At 42.4% G+C, this 20,659-nt stretch overlaps 1 protein-coding gene across 5 annotated transcripts in view; it reads right to left on the bottom strand.

Annotated features, from left to right (window-relative positions):
* Window positions 1-201: 201 nt before the first annotated feature.
* GOLGA4 (golgin A4) overlaps window positions 202-20,659 on the bottom strand; it is a 126,973-nt gene continuing 106,515 nt past the window's right edge. For 4 of the 5 annotated variants that reach the window (XM_062216111.1, XM_062216092.1, XM_062216119.1 and 1 more), the window contains 5 exons: window positions 19,603-19,678; window positions 11,547-11,650; window positions 6,499-6,585; window positions 4,199-4,261; window positions 202-1,294 (listed from right to left, as the gene is read on the bottom strand). In XM_062216111.1, coding sequence (XP_062072095.1) covers window positions 4,232-4,261; window positions 6,499-6,585; window positions 11,547-11,650; window positions 19,603-19,678 — 297 coding nt within the window. In that variant the 3' untranslated portion in view covers window positions 202-1,294; window positions 4,199-4,231. The remainder of the gene's footprint in view (window positions 1,295-4,198; window positions 4,262-6,498; window positions 6,586-11,546; window positions 11,651-19,602; window positions 19,679-20,659) is intronic. The other variant, XM_062216103.1, reaches the window with a different exon arrangement.

Genomic DNA, 20,659 nt, shown 5'->3' with positions numbered 1-20,659 from the left:
AGTCAAGTGTGCTCCACGCCGTGCTGGCAGCACCCCAGCGCAGACAACAGAAGGGTTCTTCATTCCCACTCCTTCTGACTGACCCGGTCAGACTACTTTTCAATGCAAAGACTCTCCAGTATTCAGCTATCCTACAGACAGGTCTTCACTATATTCACCTAAAAGAAACAGGAATCCTTAAAAAGATGTTTTTAAAGGTTTATTTATTTATTTGAAAGTCAGAGTTACACAGAGAGAGGAGAGGCAGAGAGAGAGAGAGAGAGAGAGAGAGAGAGAGAGAGAGAGAGAGAGAGGGAGAGGTAGGTCTTCCATCCGCTGGTTCACTCCCCAGATAGCCGCAATGGCCAGAGCTGCGCCAATCCGAAGCCAGGAGCCAGGAGCTTCTTCCAGGTCTCCCATGTGGGTGCAGGGGCCCAAGGACTTGGGCCATCTTCTACTGCTTTCCCAGGCCAAAGCAGAGACCTGGACAGGAAGTGGAGTAGCCAGGTCTCGAACTGGCGCCCATATGGGATGCCAGTGCTTCAGGCCAGGGCGTTAACCCACTGCACCACACAGCCGGCCCCTCGGAATCCTTAAAAATTTTAAGATAAATTCCAATTTAGGAAGAAGCACAAGAACATGTTATATAGTAAATAAACTTTATTTATCTCTTCCTCTGAGATGACTTTGCCAAGTCACAGATTTGCATACAATAGTTAGGTGCTGACTATGTACAATTGACAGTAGTATTTTCCTCCGAAAAATGTAAGTACAAAAGCTAAGTAAACAATGAGGTACTGCCATCTGGGATTTATCATATGGCATAGCTTAAAGAACTAGTCTTTAGCAAATATTCAAAAAATTAATCTGGGTAAAATAGTCAATTAAATGCTCTGATTCATCAGAAAAAAATCCACTAAGTTTTCACCTCAAAATGTATTGCACAAGTCTTTGGGAGAAAAAAATCACCCTAAAAATAAATAAGAAAGGCAAGCAGTTCAAAAAGAGGGACAAAAAGAATGGAAGAAAGAAACATTAAGTGAGCCCATAAGTCAGGTTGAGTTATTCAAAATATCTTTTTAACAACAAAAAACTCTTCCCAGCAGAAAACTGAAAAGAAAAAGCTATCACCGCGTCTCCACTGGTAACATCTATCTTCAAGCAATCTGTCGTCAGTCTGCGGCCAGTGTCCGATCTCCCTCGGTCGGCCCGCTGCACCAGGGCCCTGAACGACAGCTTCACTCCCAGGAACAGCAGACGAACGGCCTCGCACGCAGCGCTCGCCCATTCTTCAGGATGAAGGCCGGAGCCAGGACTGGGAAGAGCAAAGAGAGAGGGTAAAGAAGGAGAAGAAAACTTTGAAGGTCAACTTTTTGGGGAGATTTGTTTTTCTAGGTTAAAATCATAAACTATGGTCTGGATGTTACAGTAGGAATATTTTAAACGCTGAATCTTCACAGGATCTTCTAAAACGGATGTTCTTGGAGCGAGTCAGGCTGCCTGTCGTCAGCAATTCTGGACAAGAGCTCTTCTAAGTAAAACCTGACACTACGACCTTTCAGCACATATTGAACACTATCAGGCCATAAAAAACGCAAAGGAAGACGAGATGTAGCTTTCCAGACTGATTTTTAAAGAGGAGAGCGCGCTCCCAGTCTTTGCCAGGATGCTCACTTTCCTACATATTACAATTCTCCCAGCACGATGTACGTGGCAGCAAAAGGCACTTTGATAGCATGAAAAGCTATGCTTCATCTGGAATTAACAAACTTAACTTTAAAATTAAACATGCTAAGAGAAAGAAAGCCAAAATCTTAACTTTTGTTTTTTTTATTTAAATGTTCCAAGCCAGTAGTAAGATCAACTAAGAGGTTTAAAATGCCATAAAAATATATTCCCTAATAAGATGAAGTAATCTGTCGCTTAATGTGGGTAATGCACTCTCGAAAACAGGTGATAAATCACTTGCAGGCATCACTGGCTGTTCGTACACCGAAACTGCGAAGTCACTGCGGGATTCGTTTTATGGGATCACATTGTACATGTGGTCTCTCAACGACTGATCAAAATGTTGTTAAGCCAAACACAACTACGTCTCATGCAAAGGGGAGATTCTAAAAGTCTCCTCAATTTGTAAATGAACAGTATGATCCACTAACTCCTGAGAGATTCCTAATGGCGCATTATTTATAAAACTAGATCAACAATTATGCTGATCCTGGAAGCCTAAATAGATATAAAAAACCTTCAGTTATATGTGAATTCCTTTGTCAGTTATATTGAAACCTAAGTCTGCGCTGTTGCAGGAAATGATAGTCACGAATGATTCCACAGTGCTGCACAATGTCAATGCCAGGAAAGACAGAAAGGCTGGGGGAACTTCTCCAGTTTAAAAGAGATTAGAAAAAATAGGAAAACTAAGTCATGTGATCTCAGGCTTTAAAAAATTAGATGTCAACATCCCGTGAGTGCCGCTTTGAGTCCCTGATGCTCCACTTCCTCTCCAGCTTCCCACTAAAGAGCCTGGGAAAGCAACCCAAGTGCTGGGCTCCTGCCACCCACATGTGAGGCTCCTGGTTTCACTGGGCCTGCCCCAGCCCCAGCTGTTGGGGCCATTTAGGGAAGTGAACGAGTAGATGGAAGAGCTGTCTCTCCCTCTCTGTAACTCTGCCTTTCAAATAAATAAACTAAATCTTTTGGAAAAAAGAATCTAATATATATTTATTATATACTATATAACAAAATTGTGTTACTATTACATTACTTGGGCTTAACAGCCATATTGTGGGTATGTAGGAAAATATCCTTGTTCTTCAAAATACATGTGATTTAATGTATTTTTGTAACTGTCCAATGCTTGCAATCACAATGTTTGTTGTAACTGTAAAATGTTATAAAGGGGAAGAGAAGTCACAAGTGAGAGCAAGAGACAAAGTTCGACAAAATGTTAATAACTGGTAAACCTAGGTTAAGGATATAAAGATGTTCATTGTTCTGTTTTTTCAAATCTTATGTCTGAAATGCTTCAAATTAAAAGTTGAGGAGACAATGAGGCAATCGACAGAAATGCGAAACAGCACACATTTCCAGTAATAACGTAGCAACAAGCATGGTGTCATAGTTATGGTACTAAAAAAAATGCAAAACTTAGACTTAGTGGATTACAAAGAGGAATTACACTGTTTTTAATTTTCACAGACTAATTATCAAAGCGAACTACTACAAACATGCACTGTACTGCCAGCCACTGTAATGTGCCTGACAGGAACAACAAGGTTGTTCTAGATAACCACTGAGGCAAATTAAATGATACATGGGTAGGGTAAATCAAAAGGAGACTCAAATGTAGACATCAATAATTTCTATAGCTCAAAGCTTAAAGGAAACATTTATCTTGGCATTTTAAACCTTAATATTGTTAGCTGAATACTGGCTGAATTACCAATCACAGAGAATCTTTATTTTAATTCTAATCAAGCTAAATAAATTGTGATGCAACTAATGTATGAAAATTCTGGCAACATCTGAGGTAAACATGTACCCTAAATTCTTAGGGGGTACTAAATGAATGATCATGTTGTCTTCTACTAACAGCAGACGAATCCACGATGAGGGGGGAGGGACCACTGCGCAGAAACCTGTTGGGTGCCCTGCTTCTCTGTTAGTGACACAGGCGTCAGGAACAGCCACGCTCAGTACAGCAGGCTGGGGAGGGTCACCCTGGGACAGAAGCGTCACTGTCTGCAGTGATCCCAAGAACTAATACAACTGCATCTGCTTTCAAATCAACCTTACTGGTTTTCATTGTTTCCGACTAGATCTGATTCCAATTAGGCTTTACAGTGTTTTAAATTCTGGATTTGTAAAGTATATCATATCACTCTTATCTAGAAAGCGATTTTTCATTTCTTTTTTACAAGCTTAATTAATTTCAAAGACCATTCTTGGGAAGTTGAGAACCAAAAGAAATATAAGATACATCAACTTTGATTCTTCAACAAAATTTCAATTACTCTTCAAAGAAATAAAATTTCCAAACATTCTGAACTCTCACTGGTGGTAGTGCTTATTAACCAATGGAAAAGAATTAACAGAAAACATGCTGACCCACAGCATAATCATAACTGATTAACGAGAGCAGAAGAATTCCAGCAAAACAGTTAGTAACATGCAGGACACGTGAGTTCTGAGCAAAGCCAGACACGGGATCGTCACTCACCACAGGCTAACTACGCACAGACTGACGTTTTACTCAGAAGAGGCCACTGCGCGGCGAAGTAGACTACAAAGCCAGGGAGAAAAAAGCTTATTGGGTTAGTCTTCAGGCAACATAACACACAGATTCTATGTGTATATCAAGATCACAGGGTTAAACAGATTGTACTTATTTTTTTCTCAAATCTCCCCAAACCAAGGGTGCATAGGTAAATAACAAGGAATCTGGAATCCCCTCCCCCCTTTTATAGGTAAATATAATTTCATGTAGTTGAGATTCTACTTACAACTTTCACTTAAAAATGCAAACACCGTGACAAGTGTCCTTCAGCCTTGAGTAGACACTGACCTGCTAAGCAAGCTAGGGGTCCTTGCCTGCATCATAAAATGATGCTTATACCTCCATTAAGTACACAATCCAACCTGATTTACATAATTTCAATTTACCTTCAAAAGTATTTGGGAAAATGCTGATGAGACACAGACTAAATGAACAACAAATATCTACATGCTCAATTCTCAGTCCCCAAACGCATCAATTTTATCAGGAATGGTTTCAGGGATGGGGGATCCAGGGTGAAATTTCAATTTATAGGAACTCAATCTCCAGTTTAATTTGCACAGTATCCAACAGTCTCAAATAGTTTCTATGGCCTTTTTAAAGATGGTCATAATCCAAAATCATTCATGTTTTATTTTAAAATGTCAGGACCAAAACCAAAGGTGTAACCAACCTCAGAAGCATCATTTTAATTAGCTTTTACATCTAATGTGAAGTTAGTAAAAAGCAGCAAAATCAAAATTTGCAGCACACACACACAGTAAGGTTAATAATATCCTACAGGAAAACATGCAGAGGTCTGCGAAATAGGTACATGGATACTCCCCGTGTCAATGCTGGGAGCCGGAAAAGCCGAAAGCAAGGAAGCAAACGGAATGAACAAAACATCATACAATCAGCCATGACACAGAATGAGGTAGGTCAGTTTGTAGTGAGGCAGAACGCCATGAAAGCATGTCAAGTGAAAACAGCAACTTGTCAGGGCCAGCACTGTGGTGTAGCAGGTGCAGCGCCAGCTAGAGTCCTGGCTGCTCCACTTCCAATCCAGCTCACTGCTCATGCACTTGGGAAAGCAGCAGAAGATGGCCCGAGTCCTTGGGCCCCTGCACCCATGTGGGAGTCTGGGAAGAAGCTGGTGACTCCTGGCTTCAGCCTGGCCCACCCCAGCCATTGAGGCCATTTAGGGAGTGAATCAGTAGAAAGAAGATCCCACTCTCTCTCTCTGCCTTTTAAATAAATAAATCTTTTTTTTAAAAAAGCAAATCGTCACATATTCTCATTTTTATAAAACAAAAAATCAAGTGCTAAAGGAGGAATGCTAACTCCATAACTGCAAGCTGTAGGGAAACATGGGGACAGTCACCAGACCAACAGAGGTGACGTGATGTGTCACAGTCTGCAGGCTGCAGATGAGGAAGGGCCCCTTCTTCTGTGACATGTTTCTGCACTGTTGGCGTGCTACGTGAAGAACATCAGAGTGAACAGCTTTTCTGAGATGAAAGAACACGAGGGAGAAGATGTGTGCTTGCTCTCGTGAGGAGGAAGAAGAGAAATGCAACATTGGGGTCATGAAACAGGTAAAGAAACTGGGGGGAGGGTCAAGGACAAAAAAAGGAAGCAGAAAGTGACAGACACGACAAACACAGATGTCACAGATGTCAGTCTGCCTGAAGGGGATCTTCTTATTGAGTTACTGGCCAGGGTGAAAGATGTTAGGCGTGAGGAATTGTGCACAATTTTTCTCATTTTTTAATCACAGCTGACTTCACATAAAGTGTTTAAATAATAGAGTTTTCTATCCTTTGCAAGATGTGTAAAGCTCAAAGATGATTAAATTCTTGTACCCAGAAATTACCTGAAACAGAATATGGAACTATAATCTGTAAAACACCTAACATCATGATGTGATTTGATTTAAAAAATTATTACTCGAAATGCCATGTCAGAACAAATGCCTTTCCATCCTTTTTCTAAACAGCCCAAGTTCTAGAAATCCCTATACGGCATACACATGTGTCAACCTCAAGTATGCTATCTAAAATATTGTCCTTTCATTAAGGGCACTCATTTCATTTGTCCTTGGTCAAACTTTCTTGGTGTAAATTCATTCTCACTTTGCAGGCAGTAGTACAGGAAAGGTTCAAAAAGTTCAGTTCTCTTTTAGCCACTCAGAATTTACAGATGAAAGAATACTAACAGATGACACACAGTTGTTTCCGCCTACAACCTTTCCTAAAGCTTACCATTAGCCGAGCATCTTCTCTTTCCAAAATTTTCTGAGTCTGATCATCAGGGAACTTGAGTACAGTGGTTATAACCTTTGCCATGGTCTACAAGAAAAACGAACAATGATCACCAATAGACAGGGAAGCCTCAACCCCTTCCGACACGTTCTGTGGTGGGATTCTCAGTGCTCTCAATGGAAGCCACAAACAAAGAAGTATGATGTGAAGGTATTGGTCAAGGAAAGAACAGCCAACACTAGAATTTCAATTTAAAAGGACTCCTCACGCTGTCTGGGCTTACAGTATTTGAAGAAGATGCATTTACAATAGCATGAAGCTGGATAAAGTTCTAATGCTCTTGGCCCTTTGTCTCATTCAGATGAAACATTATTACTCATTCATTTTAAAAGACTTTTTATTGCACAATCTATCAACTGATGTGTTGCCAAAACATACGTTCTAGATAATCAGAATTAGAAACCCCCCAAGTTCGGCTTTAATTTAATCACATCATATATCTCATAAACATGGGCTACTGCATGGACATGAACATGCTTAGTAGGTATTTTCAAGACATGCAGCACATCAGCCTAATAAAAATACAAATTACATTTTAAAGAAACACAAGATGTTTTGTTTGGAAGAAAACATGATGAATCAAAAACATTACACATGGTGGCTTGCAAAACAAGATCATAAACTGTGCAGATCTAAACAAATATACCGTAAGTCAGACTGTCACCCATAAGCTCCTGGCAAAGTCTCCTCAAGGCTGAGACTCCCTATTTTGTATCAAGATGAGATGTTTTGAGGAAGACAGAGAGGAAAGAAGATACCGCTTATGAAATACATTGGATAACAAGTTCGTGCTTACATACAGTCAGGTGCTATTGATCTCCTGGGGGTGCACAGGGTGGGAGGGGGCCCAGAAAACTGACTCTACCATTCTCCACTCACAGTTACACAAGCTCTGGTTGGGGGGAGATGGGGGAGGGGAACGAGGGCTGGGGAATCAGTAAGGAAAAGGAGACAGAATACAGTTAACCAAAAATTTTGGAAACTCAGAAGAAAGAGTAATTATTTCCAGGAAGGAAAGGTATTAATGAATTTTTTAAAGTTCTAAGTTTGCACCAGGCCTAGGTAAGACACTTTACATATTTCTAATATGTACTTCAACTAGTAGAGCAACTGATACTAGTTCTCAATCCCAAACCCCACACAGGGCACGATTTTAGTGTCAGCCCTCATTCTCCTCTTTATCTTTGCCTCTGCTATTTCATGATTATATCTTAAAAAAGCATTCAAAATACCATTTAAAGTTACTTAGTTGTTGTAGAATTCCAAAACCCTCAAACTGTATTTAAATTGTATTGGCTAGATGGAACAGTGTCTCATGTACTAAAAGTCTAGAAACCAAGTATACATGTGGCATGCAATGGCAAGAGAAATACTTAGTAGTTATTATTCCAACATTTTCTTTCTGTATATACCCTGGAGCAACTTCCTGCATCCTCCATAGGAACTTTATCTTTAGGAAGTACCAAAAATTTTGAATTTAGGGCTTTACAAATATAGGGAACATTGCTTTATCTCAATAGCACATAAACTCAAAGTTCCAAAAAGTCCATTTACATTCACCGTGAAACCACATACACGTGAATGGACAAGCATGGTTTTAACTTTGCTTATCTGTCTCTTCACATTTCTAGACAGCGGGAAACAGCAATGTCATCAGTGATCCAGAATTTGCATAAAGCCTGAGAGCTCAGCCCTGGCCTGCAGAAAACACTTCGGTGGAGAAGCGCGGGCTCCTGACGCACCCGGGGAAGAAGTCAGACTGTCTGCTCGACATTCCATAGCCTCAGGCCTGGGAAGGAAGGAAAAGCTCAAACCAGCCATCTGCCCTAGAAGGGACCTTTCCCGCCAGGCTTCCTCAATTAACCTCCAGATGAAACACACTTTTTCCTGAAAATAAGGATCAACAGCAGCATGGAGCACCCAAACCCAAGAAAAAGAAAGTGCAAGACAGAAGCAAGGAGAGCCTGCTTAACTGCATACTCCAAGAATCCGCACAACAAATGCGGTCTTTAAAAAAGTCACGGGCCTCCTAGAACAGAGACATGAAGAAACACAGGTGAGGTGACGCCGGGCCTGCTAGACGAGAAACAACTGCCAACGGTAATTAAAGTACAAAGGCCACAACATACTCTGGCCCACTGTAAAACCGCAGTCTGGTCTCCTTTCCAAATTCTTTGTTAATGCACAGAAATCGGGCAAATTGGCAAAAGGCTTGTCTAAAACCATCTCTAATCTTGTCAAACTCTGCTCAGAAATGTTCTGGGCTATCCTCTCCCCAGTACCTTCAGGTAAAACTCTGAGAACACTCAAGGCCCTCCACACCCTGCACAACCTGAAGTGGGCCCACTTCTATCTCACAGGTCCAGTTTCTCAGTTGGACCAGCTGACTTCTCATTCCAGAAGCCCACGGTCCATTTCCCGTGGAGGACCTTGTATCTCATCTATCAGTCTGCCTTCCCTCCTAAAGCCCAGCTTACACAGCACCTCGCCCACATGAATACGAGGGCTCAGCTCCTCACACACTGCTCTTGCACTCTGTCTCACACAGGGTGATCTGAGAACAGCTCCACTTTCTTTCAATATGGACGACTCCTTAAAGTTAGGGATGGCGACACTCTCATCTTAATACCCATCACGATGATAAATAAAGGGTACTGTGGGTAAGTGCTTAATAAATGGGCAGTAAATTAAACCGAGTACCTGCTACCAACTTTCAACACTGACCCATAAAATGAGGTGGCAGACTACTCTGCATTTTTCTACAATGGATGCTAAAGATAAAGGCCAGAGACAGCAGCGCTCTCGTCAACATGGATTCCCAGCCAGGATTAGATATGGCTGCACGAGCCAGGGGACATCTCTCCAGCTGCCTCTCACTTCACACTCTAAATCTGACTGCACGGCCCTGAAAGCACAGCACAGTGTGGCTGAACTGGCACCACCCTAGAATGCAACCTAGGCTTGAGCTGGGTCCTCCGTTGTGGAGCTCCAACTCTGCACACATCTCATCTAACATTCAGTCTCCAGGAAAGCAGGCTGAGGCCATCTCTGCGTTTTACGTATCAGGAGAAAGTTAAATTACTTTGTTTTCTCCCTACAGATTTATTTATTTTTAACGGCCAGGGCTGGGCCAGGCCGAAGCCAGGAGCTTCATCCGGGTCTCCCACGTGGGTGCACAGGCCCAAAGACTTGGCCCATCTTCCACTGCTTTTCCCAGGCACATCAGCAAGTGGCTGGCTCAGAAGTGGAGCAGCCAGCACTTGAACCAGTGCCTCTATGGGGGGGGGGGGGGGGGTGCCAGCGCTGCAGGCGGTGGCTTAACTCGTTTTGCTACAACACTGGCTCCAAATTATATTACTTTTATGGTAAGGATACTTGCAGCAAAGCTTTAGATTCACTGATGAACCAAGGTAACTAAACTTCTGGGAAGGTTTTTTAAATATGTATGCCTCTTCTTCCCATCCCTGATGAGGTAACAAGATAATTTTATCTGGGGCCAGCATCGTGGTGCAGCAGGTTAAGCTGCCACTTGCAATGCCGGCATCCTATCCTGGCACCAGTTCGTGTCCTGGCTGCTCCACTTCCAATCCAGTTGCCTGCTAACGGCCTGGGAAAGCAGCAGCAGATGTCCCAAGTCCTTGGATCCCTGCCCCCACATGAGAGACCTAGAAGAAGCTCCTGGCTCCTGGCCCTGTCCTGGCTGTTGCGGCCATCTGGGGAGTGATCCTTTTCTCTTCCTCTCTCTGAAACTCTTTCAAATAAGTAAATCTTTTTTTTTTAAAGATAATGTTATTCTTATCCTGCCTCAAGTACAGGCTGCTACTTTATATCCAGTAAGGACATAACAAGAGAAAATGTTATCTCATCAATTTAATAAGAGAAGTGAAAATTAATTTTGGCTCCTTTTGACTTTTAAAAAATCCTTAAGAAAAGAGACAATGAGTAACTGTGGATTAATACCCCTCCTGTGACACACACGCATGCTCATACCAGCTATTACTTCAATCTGAAGACTACATGATGCTATCAAATGTGATCTTTGTACATGATATGGATCCAAATGATTCCTAGTCCTGGAATTCTGGGTGTTTACAGGAGTTTCCAACCTATAAATTCATAGCATTCTTTTAAGATATGTTCTTTTGCCCTTGCTTTTTAGGTTTTGAATGTTTGCCTGATCAATTCCTGAGCTGGCTTAAAACCCTGTAATCCAGGAACCCCACAAAGATTTCAGTGAAAACATCGACTGCTTCCACAGACAGAAAACCACAGTAAATAGACAACATAAAATTTCACAAAGGTAAAATGCTGTAACAATATTATTAAGAACAGAAAGTGCTTTAAGTGAAAAAATTTTGTTTGACAAAGGCTCATGAATTTCCCTAAGATAAATCAATCTATTCAAGATACACTATCACATGTCCAACACGGGCTCTTTTTAGGACACAAGTAAGAAAAAGGTAAGACTTAATGCTCAAGGACCTTACTGTAAATATAACACTCTAGCAAACCAATTAGCCACACATTATTCCTTACATGATGTGGTAATTTAAAAATGATCACTATTCCAAATGTGCAGAAAGGAAAAAGCAGTTCTCAATCTTCCTAAGTACCCATTCTAAATTACGACAACCTTCAGGATTAGCCACAATACCCTAGCCTCCTTGACAGAGGACTCTATTCTCCTGACTTTAAATCCAAGCAAGAACAGACACAGGCTTTACAAAATAGTCTCAAGTTAGTGAATTTTTAAATTTTGGTATTTAGCATATCAAACAGCATTTTAAAAACTTGTACTTTATAAATGTAACAAACGTAAGCAAGATCTGCCAATTCACTTTTCCAAACCAAGAACAGCAACTTAATTACCTATGATAGCATGTATGACCTGCTAACAGCAAACATACGGTATCAACATATGTATCAACAGTGGAACATATCTCCTTTTCAATTCAGCCATATACCAAACTACCAGACAGGATTTATACCTTAGTCTCACGACCCATCATATACTCAAAAAGTACTTTTCGCAAATACTCAAACTCGGTAGGTTCTCCGAAGAGCGATACGTCAGTATGGTATAAATTGCCACCTGTAAAGACAAAACCAGATACACTATTTATTACTCAGAAAACAAACTAAAAACAATCAAGGGAACAAAGAAAGGGGGCCTGTTTTTTATTAATAATATTATACTGCACTGTATTATATTGTATATATACATATGCACTGAAACATTCCAACTGGTATTTTACTCTTGGAAATAAAAACAAGAATTATTACAATTTTGCTTCACATATACATCCTCCTCCTCCTGGCACAACAATTTTGAAAGTCTGTATAGGTAGTGTAAGGATTCTTTCACATCAGCACTTCTCTTCTAAATATTATGTGTTTGGCTTCAGATATTCCACAATGACTAAAATTAACAATCACTTTTATTTCATTAAGAATTTAGTACATCAAAACAGTATTCTATTTTTTCCAGTATTCCAAATCGAAAAGCACTTAGTTTAAGTCAAGTTTAAACATAGGATAGACAAAAGTGCATAAAATATTGATGTATATGAAGTCATGCAAACTTTAACCTGAGTAAATTCAGAACTATGCATTACTGGCATCCACTTCGTGCAGCACATCACACTGGATCATCTGAAAAGCCCTCTGCTATCAAGAAACATCTAGACGCTTGAAACCCTCCCAGAAAACAGGAAATCCCTCAGGGGTGGAGGAGCGAAGTAAATGAAATCACAGAAGTAATGGCAAGGCAGACAGGAACCTGCAGACGCCTGGGGATGACAGCTAAGAAACAAGCGACTGGCTGGGGGATCTTGCAAAGTGGGAGGGCTGAAATACAGGTTCTGATGTAAAACAGGAACTCTGCTGGCGGAAAGCTAACTGACTAGGAAACCCATCCCCTGAAATGTGTGACCACGGATCTCCTCTCAGGGCTCAAAGTTACAATTTTAGGCCAGAAATTCTAAAACTAAGAAAATAAACCCCTTGAAGGATAGTTAAAGAAAATGTAAATCCTCTTTGACAAAATCCTTAAGATCTAGGACTCTCCAGATGAACAAACACAGGTTATTTTTAGCCAAATGAACTTTTTTTTTTTTTTTTTTTTTGACAGGCAGAGTGGATAGTGAGAGAGAGAAACAGAGAGAAAGGTCTTCCTTTTTGCTGTTGGTTCACCCTCCAATGGCCGCTGCGGCCGGCGCATCACGCCGATCCAAAGCCAGGAGCCAGGTGCTTCTCCTGGTCTCCCATGGGGTGCAGGGCCCAAGGACTTGGGCCATCCTCCACTGCACTCCCAGGCCACAGCAGAGAGCTGGCCTGGAAGAGGGGCAACCGGGACAGAATCCGGCGCCCGGACCGCGACTAGAATCCGGTGTGCTGGAGCCACTAGGCAGAGGATTAGCCTGTTGAGCCGAGCCGCAGCACCTGCCCCCAAATGAACTATTAAGGAAAAAAAAAAAAAAAAAAAAAACTCACGCCATAGGAGACAAGCCTTAATGAGTAAGAATTAGCAAAACAGTAACCAGACTTAACTTCAAAAAGATCCTGCTATTAGAATTATAATTTAAAAGTTAACTATGTTTGAAATGTTTAAAGAAAGGACAATATTGAAGAAGTAAAACCATGAGACAGGCACTCAGCACAGCCATCTGACACTGCTTGGTACACCCCTGCCCCGCCCCCCTCCCCAAACCAGAGTGCCTGAGTCTGAGACCTGGCTCCACTTCCAACTCCAGCCTCCTGCTAATGCACACTCTGGGAGGCAGCAGATGACGGCAGAATACTTCAGCCACAGCCACCCATCTGGGAGTCCTGGATTGAGTTCCCAATTCCTGGTTTAAGCCTGTGTATCTGCCTCCATTTCTCTCAAATGATTTAAGATATAAAACTATATTTGCACATAATATGATCTTGCATATAGAAAATTCTAAGAAATCCACTAAGAACCTAATTGTTGAGTTCAACGGTATTACAAGACACAAGATCAATGTACAAAATTCAATCTTTGACACACCTGCAGTGAACAATCTGAAAATCAAATTTAAAAAGTAATTTCAGTTAAAATAGCATCAAAAACAATACGATTACTAGAAATAAATTTAACCAAAGAATGCAAAACTTACATTTTGAAATTACAAAACACTATTGAAAGAAATTTAAAACATTTAAATAAATGGAAAGACACCTCATATTCATGGATTAGAAGATTTAACATTGCTGAGATGACAATAAACCCAAACTGCTCCACAGATACCACAGGCTCCCTACCGAAATCCTATCTGGCTTCTTTGCATAAATCGACAAGTTGATCCTAAGACTCATGAAAATTGAAGGAACCCAGAATAGCCAATCTTCAAAAGGAACAAAGTTGGAGGATTCATACTTGTAGATCTCCAAACTTAACGCAAAGCTACAGTAATCAAAACAGTAAATTTGTTGGGGCCGACACTGGCACAGTAGGTCAATCCTCTGCCTGCAGTGTTGGCACCCTATATGGGCGCTGGCTATAGTCCCAGCTGCTCCTCTTCTCATCCAGCTCTCTGTAGGGCCTGGGAAAGTAGCAGAAGATGGCCCAAGTACTTGGGCCCCTGCACCCATGTGGGAAACCTGGAAGAAGCTCCTGGCTTCTGGCTTCAGATTGGCCCAGCTCTGGTCGTTGTAGTCATTTGGGGAGTGAACCAGTGGATGGAAGACCTCTCTCCCCATCTCCCCTGTCTGTAACTTCAACTCTCAAATAAATAAATCTTTTAAAAAAGAGATATGCATTAAAAAGTCAATTCCAGAGGAATTAAAGACTTGAATTTTGAAAATGAGAATACAGGAACAGAACTTTATGACAGTGAGTGTAGGAAAAATTTATGTGAGACACAAAAACAATAACCATAAAGGATTTCTTTAGGGGCTGGCACTGTGGCACAGAAGGCTAAGCCTCTGCCCATGTGGGTGCCAGTTTGTGTTCTGGCTGCTCCTCTTCCAATCCAGTTCTCTGCTTATGGCCTGAGAAAGCAGTGAAAGATGGCACAAGTGCTTGGGCTCCTGCACCTACATAGGGGACCCAGAAGAAGCTCCTAACTTTGGATCGGTCCAGCTCCATCTGATGTGGCCATTTGGGGAGTGAACCAGAGGATGGAAGACCTCTCTGTCTCTCCCTCTCTGTCTATAACTCTGCCTCTCATTTAGTTCTTAGAACTATTATTAAAAAAAAAAAAAAAAAAAAAAGGATTTCCTTATAGTAACATTCTACAACATCAATATTAAAACATTTTAAAATGTATGCTCATTCAATCAATGACAAATCCTGGCAACTTCATTTCCAAATATTTACCTAAGAGAAATGAAAAGGTATGTTCACATCAAGACTTCTTTGTGAATGTTCATTGCGGCTGAAGTCACAGTACCCCAAAACCAGACAGAGGCTAGATGTTCACTGACTGGGACAGGGTAAGAAATTTGTGGCTGAGCTGCACAATAAAACACACTAGGGGCTGGGGCATAGCAGATAAAGCCACCGCCTCCAGTGCCCGCACCTCTACTTCCTTTCCAGCTCTCAGCTATGGCCTGGGAAAGCAGCAGAAGATGGCCCAAGTGCTTGGGCCCCTGCACCCGCGTGGGAGACCCAGAAGAAGCTCCTGGCTCCTGGCTTCGGATTGGCGCAGCTCCGGCCGTTGCGGCCATCTGGGGAGTGAACCAGCGGATGGAAGACCTCTCTGTCTCTCTCTTCTTTCTGTGTAACTTGACTTTCAAATAAATAAATAAATCTTTAAAAAAAGAAAAAGAAAAAGAAAAAGAAATGGATGAAACCAGATAAGGTGTCCTTAAAGGTCAGACACACCAAGCAGCTGTGAAGAGGTGAAACGACGGAGACTGGCGCTCCAGCAGGACAGGGAATAAGCGCTGGGAGTAAGGCTGTGGCAGCTCGGCGTGATATGGTGAAGCTGCTAAGCAGAAGACAGGACAGTCCACGACACAGAAATAGCCAATTCCGAGCAATATGTCCTCGGCCAAAACTGCACGCGTATGCTCCAAGTCACTGTCCACACAGGCATCTGCGCATCACAAGCAAACCTGAGACAATTCAAATGGCTACCAACAGGAGAATAAAGTGTTGACTAAAGATACAATGTACTATCACCAAACTCAGCATCAAAAATGGCTACATTGTAGCTTCACATTTCACAGAACCTCAAAATCATAACGTTGCGTGAAAAAAAGTTACACAGAATACATACACTAGAAGGTTATTCCTGTGTGGCTCCAAACACATGAAGCACTAACGTTGATGTGTTAGGACAGAGCTACTCATATTCTAAGGCGGAACACTGTTCACCCTGAGAGAGCAGAGAGTACACACTGCAGAGGCGCGCAGAGGCCTCAGACGTAACGACAACGGGGGCTCCGGGCTCCGCAGGCTGGACTTACATTACAGGCGCCTACCTGGCATATTCCACTTTTTGGTTTTCTTTTATTTAGCTGAGATGCAGACACGGAGACTGACGGGAAGGAAAGAGAGCTACCATCCACTGGCTTACCCCCATCATGACTGCACCAGCCACGGTTGGCTAGAGCCAAAGCCGGTGCCAGGTCACCCACTGGGTGGCAGGGACCCAACTACGGAGCCATCACTGCTGGCTCCCAGGGTGTGCCTTAGCAAGAAGCTGGAGTCAGGAGCTGAAGCTGGGAAATGAACTCAGTTACTCTGACGTGACACGCAGACATCCTAACCTGTGCCTTAATCTCTAGGTCAAATGCCCACTCCTCTCTCTTTTTTATGATTTATTCATCTTACAGGCAAAGTGAGAGAAAGAGAGAGATAGACAGACAGACTGGGAGGTCTTCCAGCCACTGGTTCACTCCCCAGAGTGGCCACAACAGCAGCCAGGGGTGGATCAGGCAGAAGTCAGGAGCCCAGAACTCTATCCTGGTCTCCCGTACGGGTGGCACAAGTCCAAGCACCTGGGCCTCCTCCACTGCTTTCCCATTAGCAGCATTTGGTACATTAGCAGGGAGCTGGATCAGAAAAGGAGCGGCTAAGGCTGGAACCGGCACTCCTAAGGGACGCTGGCGTTCCAGGTGGTGGCTTAACCTGCTGCACCAACACTGGACCCTGCTCCTCATTTTTAAAAGCGTGTACTTTTAGAAAACTCAATTGACTCAAATCACTTTCTGCAAGTACACAGTTCTACAGAACTAAATAATAATAATATAGTAGTTATCTTTTCTTTAAAATATAATGATCCATATTTTATTCCTCTATCTATACAACTCCAAGAATTTAAAATGCTTTTCATTTTTCAGAGAGCAAAGTTTTGTTATTTTAAACATGCAGATCACTTTGTTACTTCTTTTTCAAATAATAAAATTTAAATAAAATGTACAGGTCGGTGCCGCAGCTCAATAGGCTAATCCCCTGCCTTCGGCACAGGCACACTGGGTTCTAGTTCCAGTCGGGGCGCTGGTTCTGTCCCGGTTGCCCCTCTTCCAGGCCAGCTCTCTGCTGTGGCCCGGGAGTGCAGTGGAGGATGGCCCAAGTGCTTGGGCCCTGCACCCGTGTGGGAGACCAGGAGAAGCACCTGGCTCCTGGCTTCGGGTCAGCGCGGTGTGCCGGCCGCAGTGGCTATTGGGGGGTAAACCAACGGAAAAAGGAAGACCTTTCTCTCTGTCTCTCTCTCTCACTGTCCACTCTGCCTGTCAAAATAAAATAAAATAAAATAAAATAAAATAAAAGTACATATATATTCTTAAAACTAATTAAAAATGGGGAAATTCTTGAGTTGAAACTAACAAGAAAAATCTATCCTGTTCTCTAAGCACTGTTGGCACTGATCAGCATAGTTCTATGCCGACAATCTCACACAGTGACTTTGCTATACCTAATAATCTTTGCAGCAGGAATCACCTCTGTAATGAGCATGGGAAACTTCCAGGTTGGCTTTGCTTTTTTCTGTACAGTGGTTTGTAAGCAATCTAAATTTAATTATAAATGATTTACATTATCTACATGTAATTAAATATATAACAGCTGTATAACTGCTATTATATAGTAATAAGACAAAACCACAAGAGTGGCGTGGCACAGCTTGGACACACACGTCACATTTCAGAGCACTTGGGTGCACGCCCTGGCTCTCCTCCCACATGCAGTCTCCTGCTGATGCACACCCTGGGAGGCAGCGGGGGACGCTCAAGCAGCCCGGTCCCTGCCTCCCACATGGCAGACTGGGTGTTCCTGGCTCCCGGCTTTGGCCTGGCGGAGTTCCAGCAGCTGCAGACCTCTAGTGAGTAACCCAGCAGATGTGAGCTCGCTCTCTTCCTCTCGAATAAATTAAGAAAAAAAAAAAAAAAACTGAAAAGAAACAAAATGCTAAATGGTTTGATCCATGCCCTGTGCCTCCCATAAGAAAACACAAAGTTTCAGAAAACACCTAGCACAACAATAAGAACTATTAGCACCCAGAAGCGGTGAAGCTGAACTTTACAGAAACGTTAACTGTTGTGAGATTACCAGAGATCATGCTTATCTCGAGCAGTAACTATGGAAAGCTCATCTTTAAAGCCCTCTGTAAGTGGAAGTCTGTTTGGACCCAGAGAAAAACATTCCTCCCCATCCTGACTGTACGAATTTTTACGACATTATTTCTAGCGTTACTGTAAGAATAAACACAAGAACCATCTAAACCACGGAGGAGTGTGTATGTGTATGGGCACGTGCAGTGGGTTAAGTAAGCACACACAGAGGAGTCTGGAACAGCACACACAAGCGGGCACGGGGTCCACGTGGAGAGCGGAGACGGAAGTGGGAACCTGCAGTTCACTCACGTGAGTACACAGCTGTCTGCTTTTCCCGTTTTAAACAAGTGTGCGTCAATTTTTGTCTTGGATGACCATCATTCTTTCCTTAAAACTTACTGTGATTGGCAGAATAAATTCGTTATTAAAATAAAAGTCCTGACAGAATATTACTCAGCCTTAAAACTGATGTCCTGTCCTTTTCTACAACGTGGATGAACTTAGAGGGCACTGTTAAGGGGGCTGGGGTGGGGGCAGGGGAGATTTCTTCAAAGGATACAAAGTTACAGTTAGATAAACCAAGTGCAAGACCTCTACCATGTTGACATGGCTACTAATAATGTATCATTCTTTTTTTTTTTTTTAAGAATTATTTATTTATTTGAAAGCTAGAGTTAGAAAGAGAGAGATATCTTCCATCCACTGGTTCACTTCCCAGATGCTGGCAATGGAAGGGGCTGAGTCAGCCCAACGCCAAGCGCTTCTTCTGGGTCTCCCACATCTGTGCGGGGCCCAAGCGCCTGGGCCAGGAGCACCAGCAGGGAGCTGGATCAGAAGCACTCGGACTCCAACTGGCGCCCATATGGGATGCCAGCGTCACAGGTAGAGGCTTAACCTGCTGCGCCACAACGCCAGCCCCCAATGTATCAAATTCTAGAAATCACTAAGACTGAGTATTCTCACAAAAAAGGTGTGTGAGGCAATATACATATTAAAAATTAGTTCAACTTAGCCATTCCACAACAAATACATATTTCTTTTTTTTGTTTTTTTAAAGATTTTATTTATTTGACAGGTAGAATTACAGACAGTTAGAGAGAGAGACAGAGAGAAAGGTCTTCCTTCCGTTGGTTCACTCCCCAAATGGCCGCCACGGATGGAGCCAGGAGCCAGGAGCTTCCTCCTGGTCTCCCATGTGGGTGCAGGGGCCCAAGCATTTGGACCATCTTTCCCAGGCCACAACAGAGAGCTGCACTGGAAGAGGAGCAACCAGGACTAGAATTGGTGCCCATATGGAATGCTGGCACCGCAGGCAGAAGATTAACCTAGTACGCCATGGGACTGGTCCCACAAATACATATTTCAAAACATGCTGTACATGATTAATACATATACTTTTGTCAATTAAGAGAAAATAATTTAAAATAAGAAAAACTATAAATTAGCAAAGACATAACTAAAAATCATCTGTAAGCCCATCAATGAGAGAGAACTGTGGACAACACGAGAAATCGTTCTTACCTTTGTGAGGTGTCCCCACGGCTGTGGCATATATGTTCTTTTCATACTTTTTTAAACGGTCTTCTAAATTGTGAATCTAAAAATAACAAACGGTATCTTAGGATTCTTTTGAACACTATATGTAAGGAAAAAGGAATGTTATAGTCACTAGATTTTTAATGCTAAAAACAGATAAAATTAGAACAAATGGTTTCTTAGATACGACACCAAAAGCACAAGAAACAAAAACTAAGTAAGTTAGACCTTATTAAGATTAGTGTCTCAAAGGGTAGGGACTGTCAAGAAGTGAAAGACAACCTACAGAAGGGGAGAAAAGATTTGCAACTCATACATCTGGTGACAGATCCCACCTGGAATATACAGGCAGTATATGAACTTCACAACAAATCAACTGAAAAACGGGGGCAAAGGACTTCACAGACATTGCTCAAAAACAGTGATGCAAAGGGCCAACAGGCAGATAAAAAGCTCTGGACACCGTTAGTCATTAGAGAAATGCAAGTTAGAACCACAAGGAGATACCACTTCATCCTGACAGGGATGGATATAATCAAAACCTGTGGGTGAGGATGGAGAGAAACCAGTCCTCCAGCTGTGTTGCTGGTACTGTAAAATGGCACACCTGCTTTGGAAAGCAGTTTGGCGAGTTCTCAGAAAGCTAAATACAGAATTACTAGCAATTCCACTCCTGGGTATATACATCCAAAAGAATGGCAAACGGGTGTTCAAACAAAAATGTGTACACAAATGTTCCCAGCAGCACTGGTCACAACAGCCAAAGGGGGAACAACCCAAATATTCAAACACTGATGAATGGATAAAGGAAATGTTATCTGCCCATAACATGGGCTAGTATTCAGTCACAAAAAGGAGTGAAGTATTTAAACAGGCCACAACACTGGTGAATGTAGAAAACATTAAACTAAGTGAAGGAAGCCAGACACAGAAAGGCAAGTGTTACATGGCTCTGCGTATAGGAGACGCTCAGGAGAGGCAAATCCAGAGACAGAGGCAGGCCCGTGGCTGCCAGAGGCTGGGGGGGAAGGTAGTACAAATG

The sequence above is a fragment of the Lepus europaeus genome, chromosome 2, assembly GCF_033115175.1.
Source record: "Lepus europaeus isolate LE1 chromosome 2, mLepTim1.pri, whole genome shotgun sequence".
Taxonomy (NCBI): Eukaryota; Metazoa; Chordata; class Mammalia; order Lagomorpha; family Leporidae; genus Lepus; species Lepus europaeus.
The sequence above is the reverse complement of the archived record's forward strand: the minus strand, read 5'-3'. Positions and strand labels throughout refer to the sequence as shown.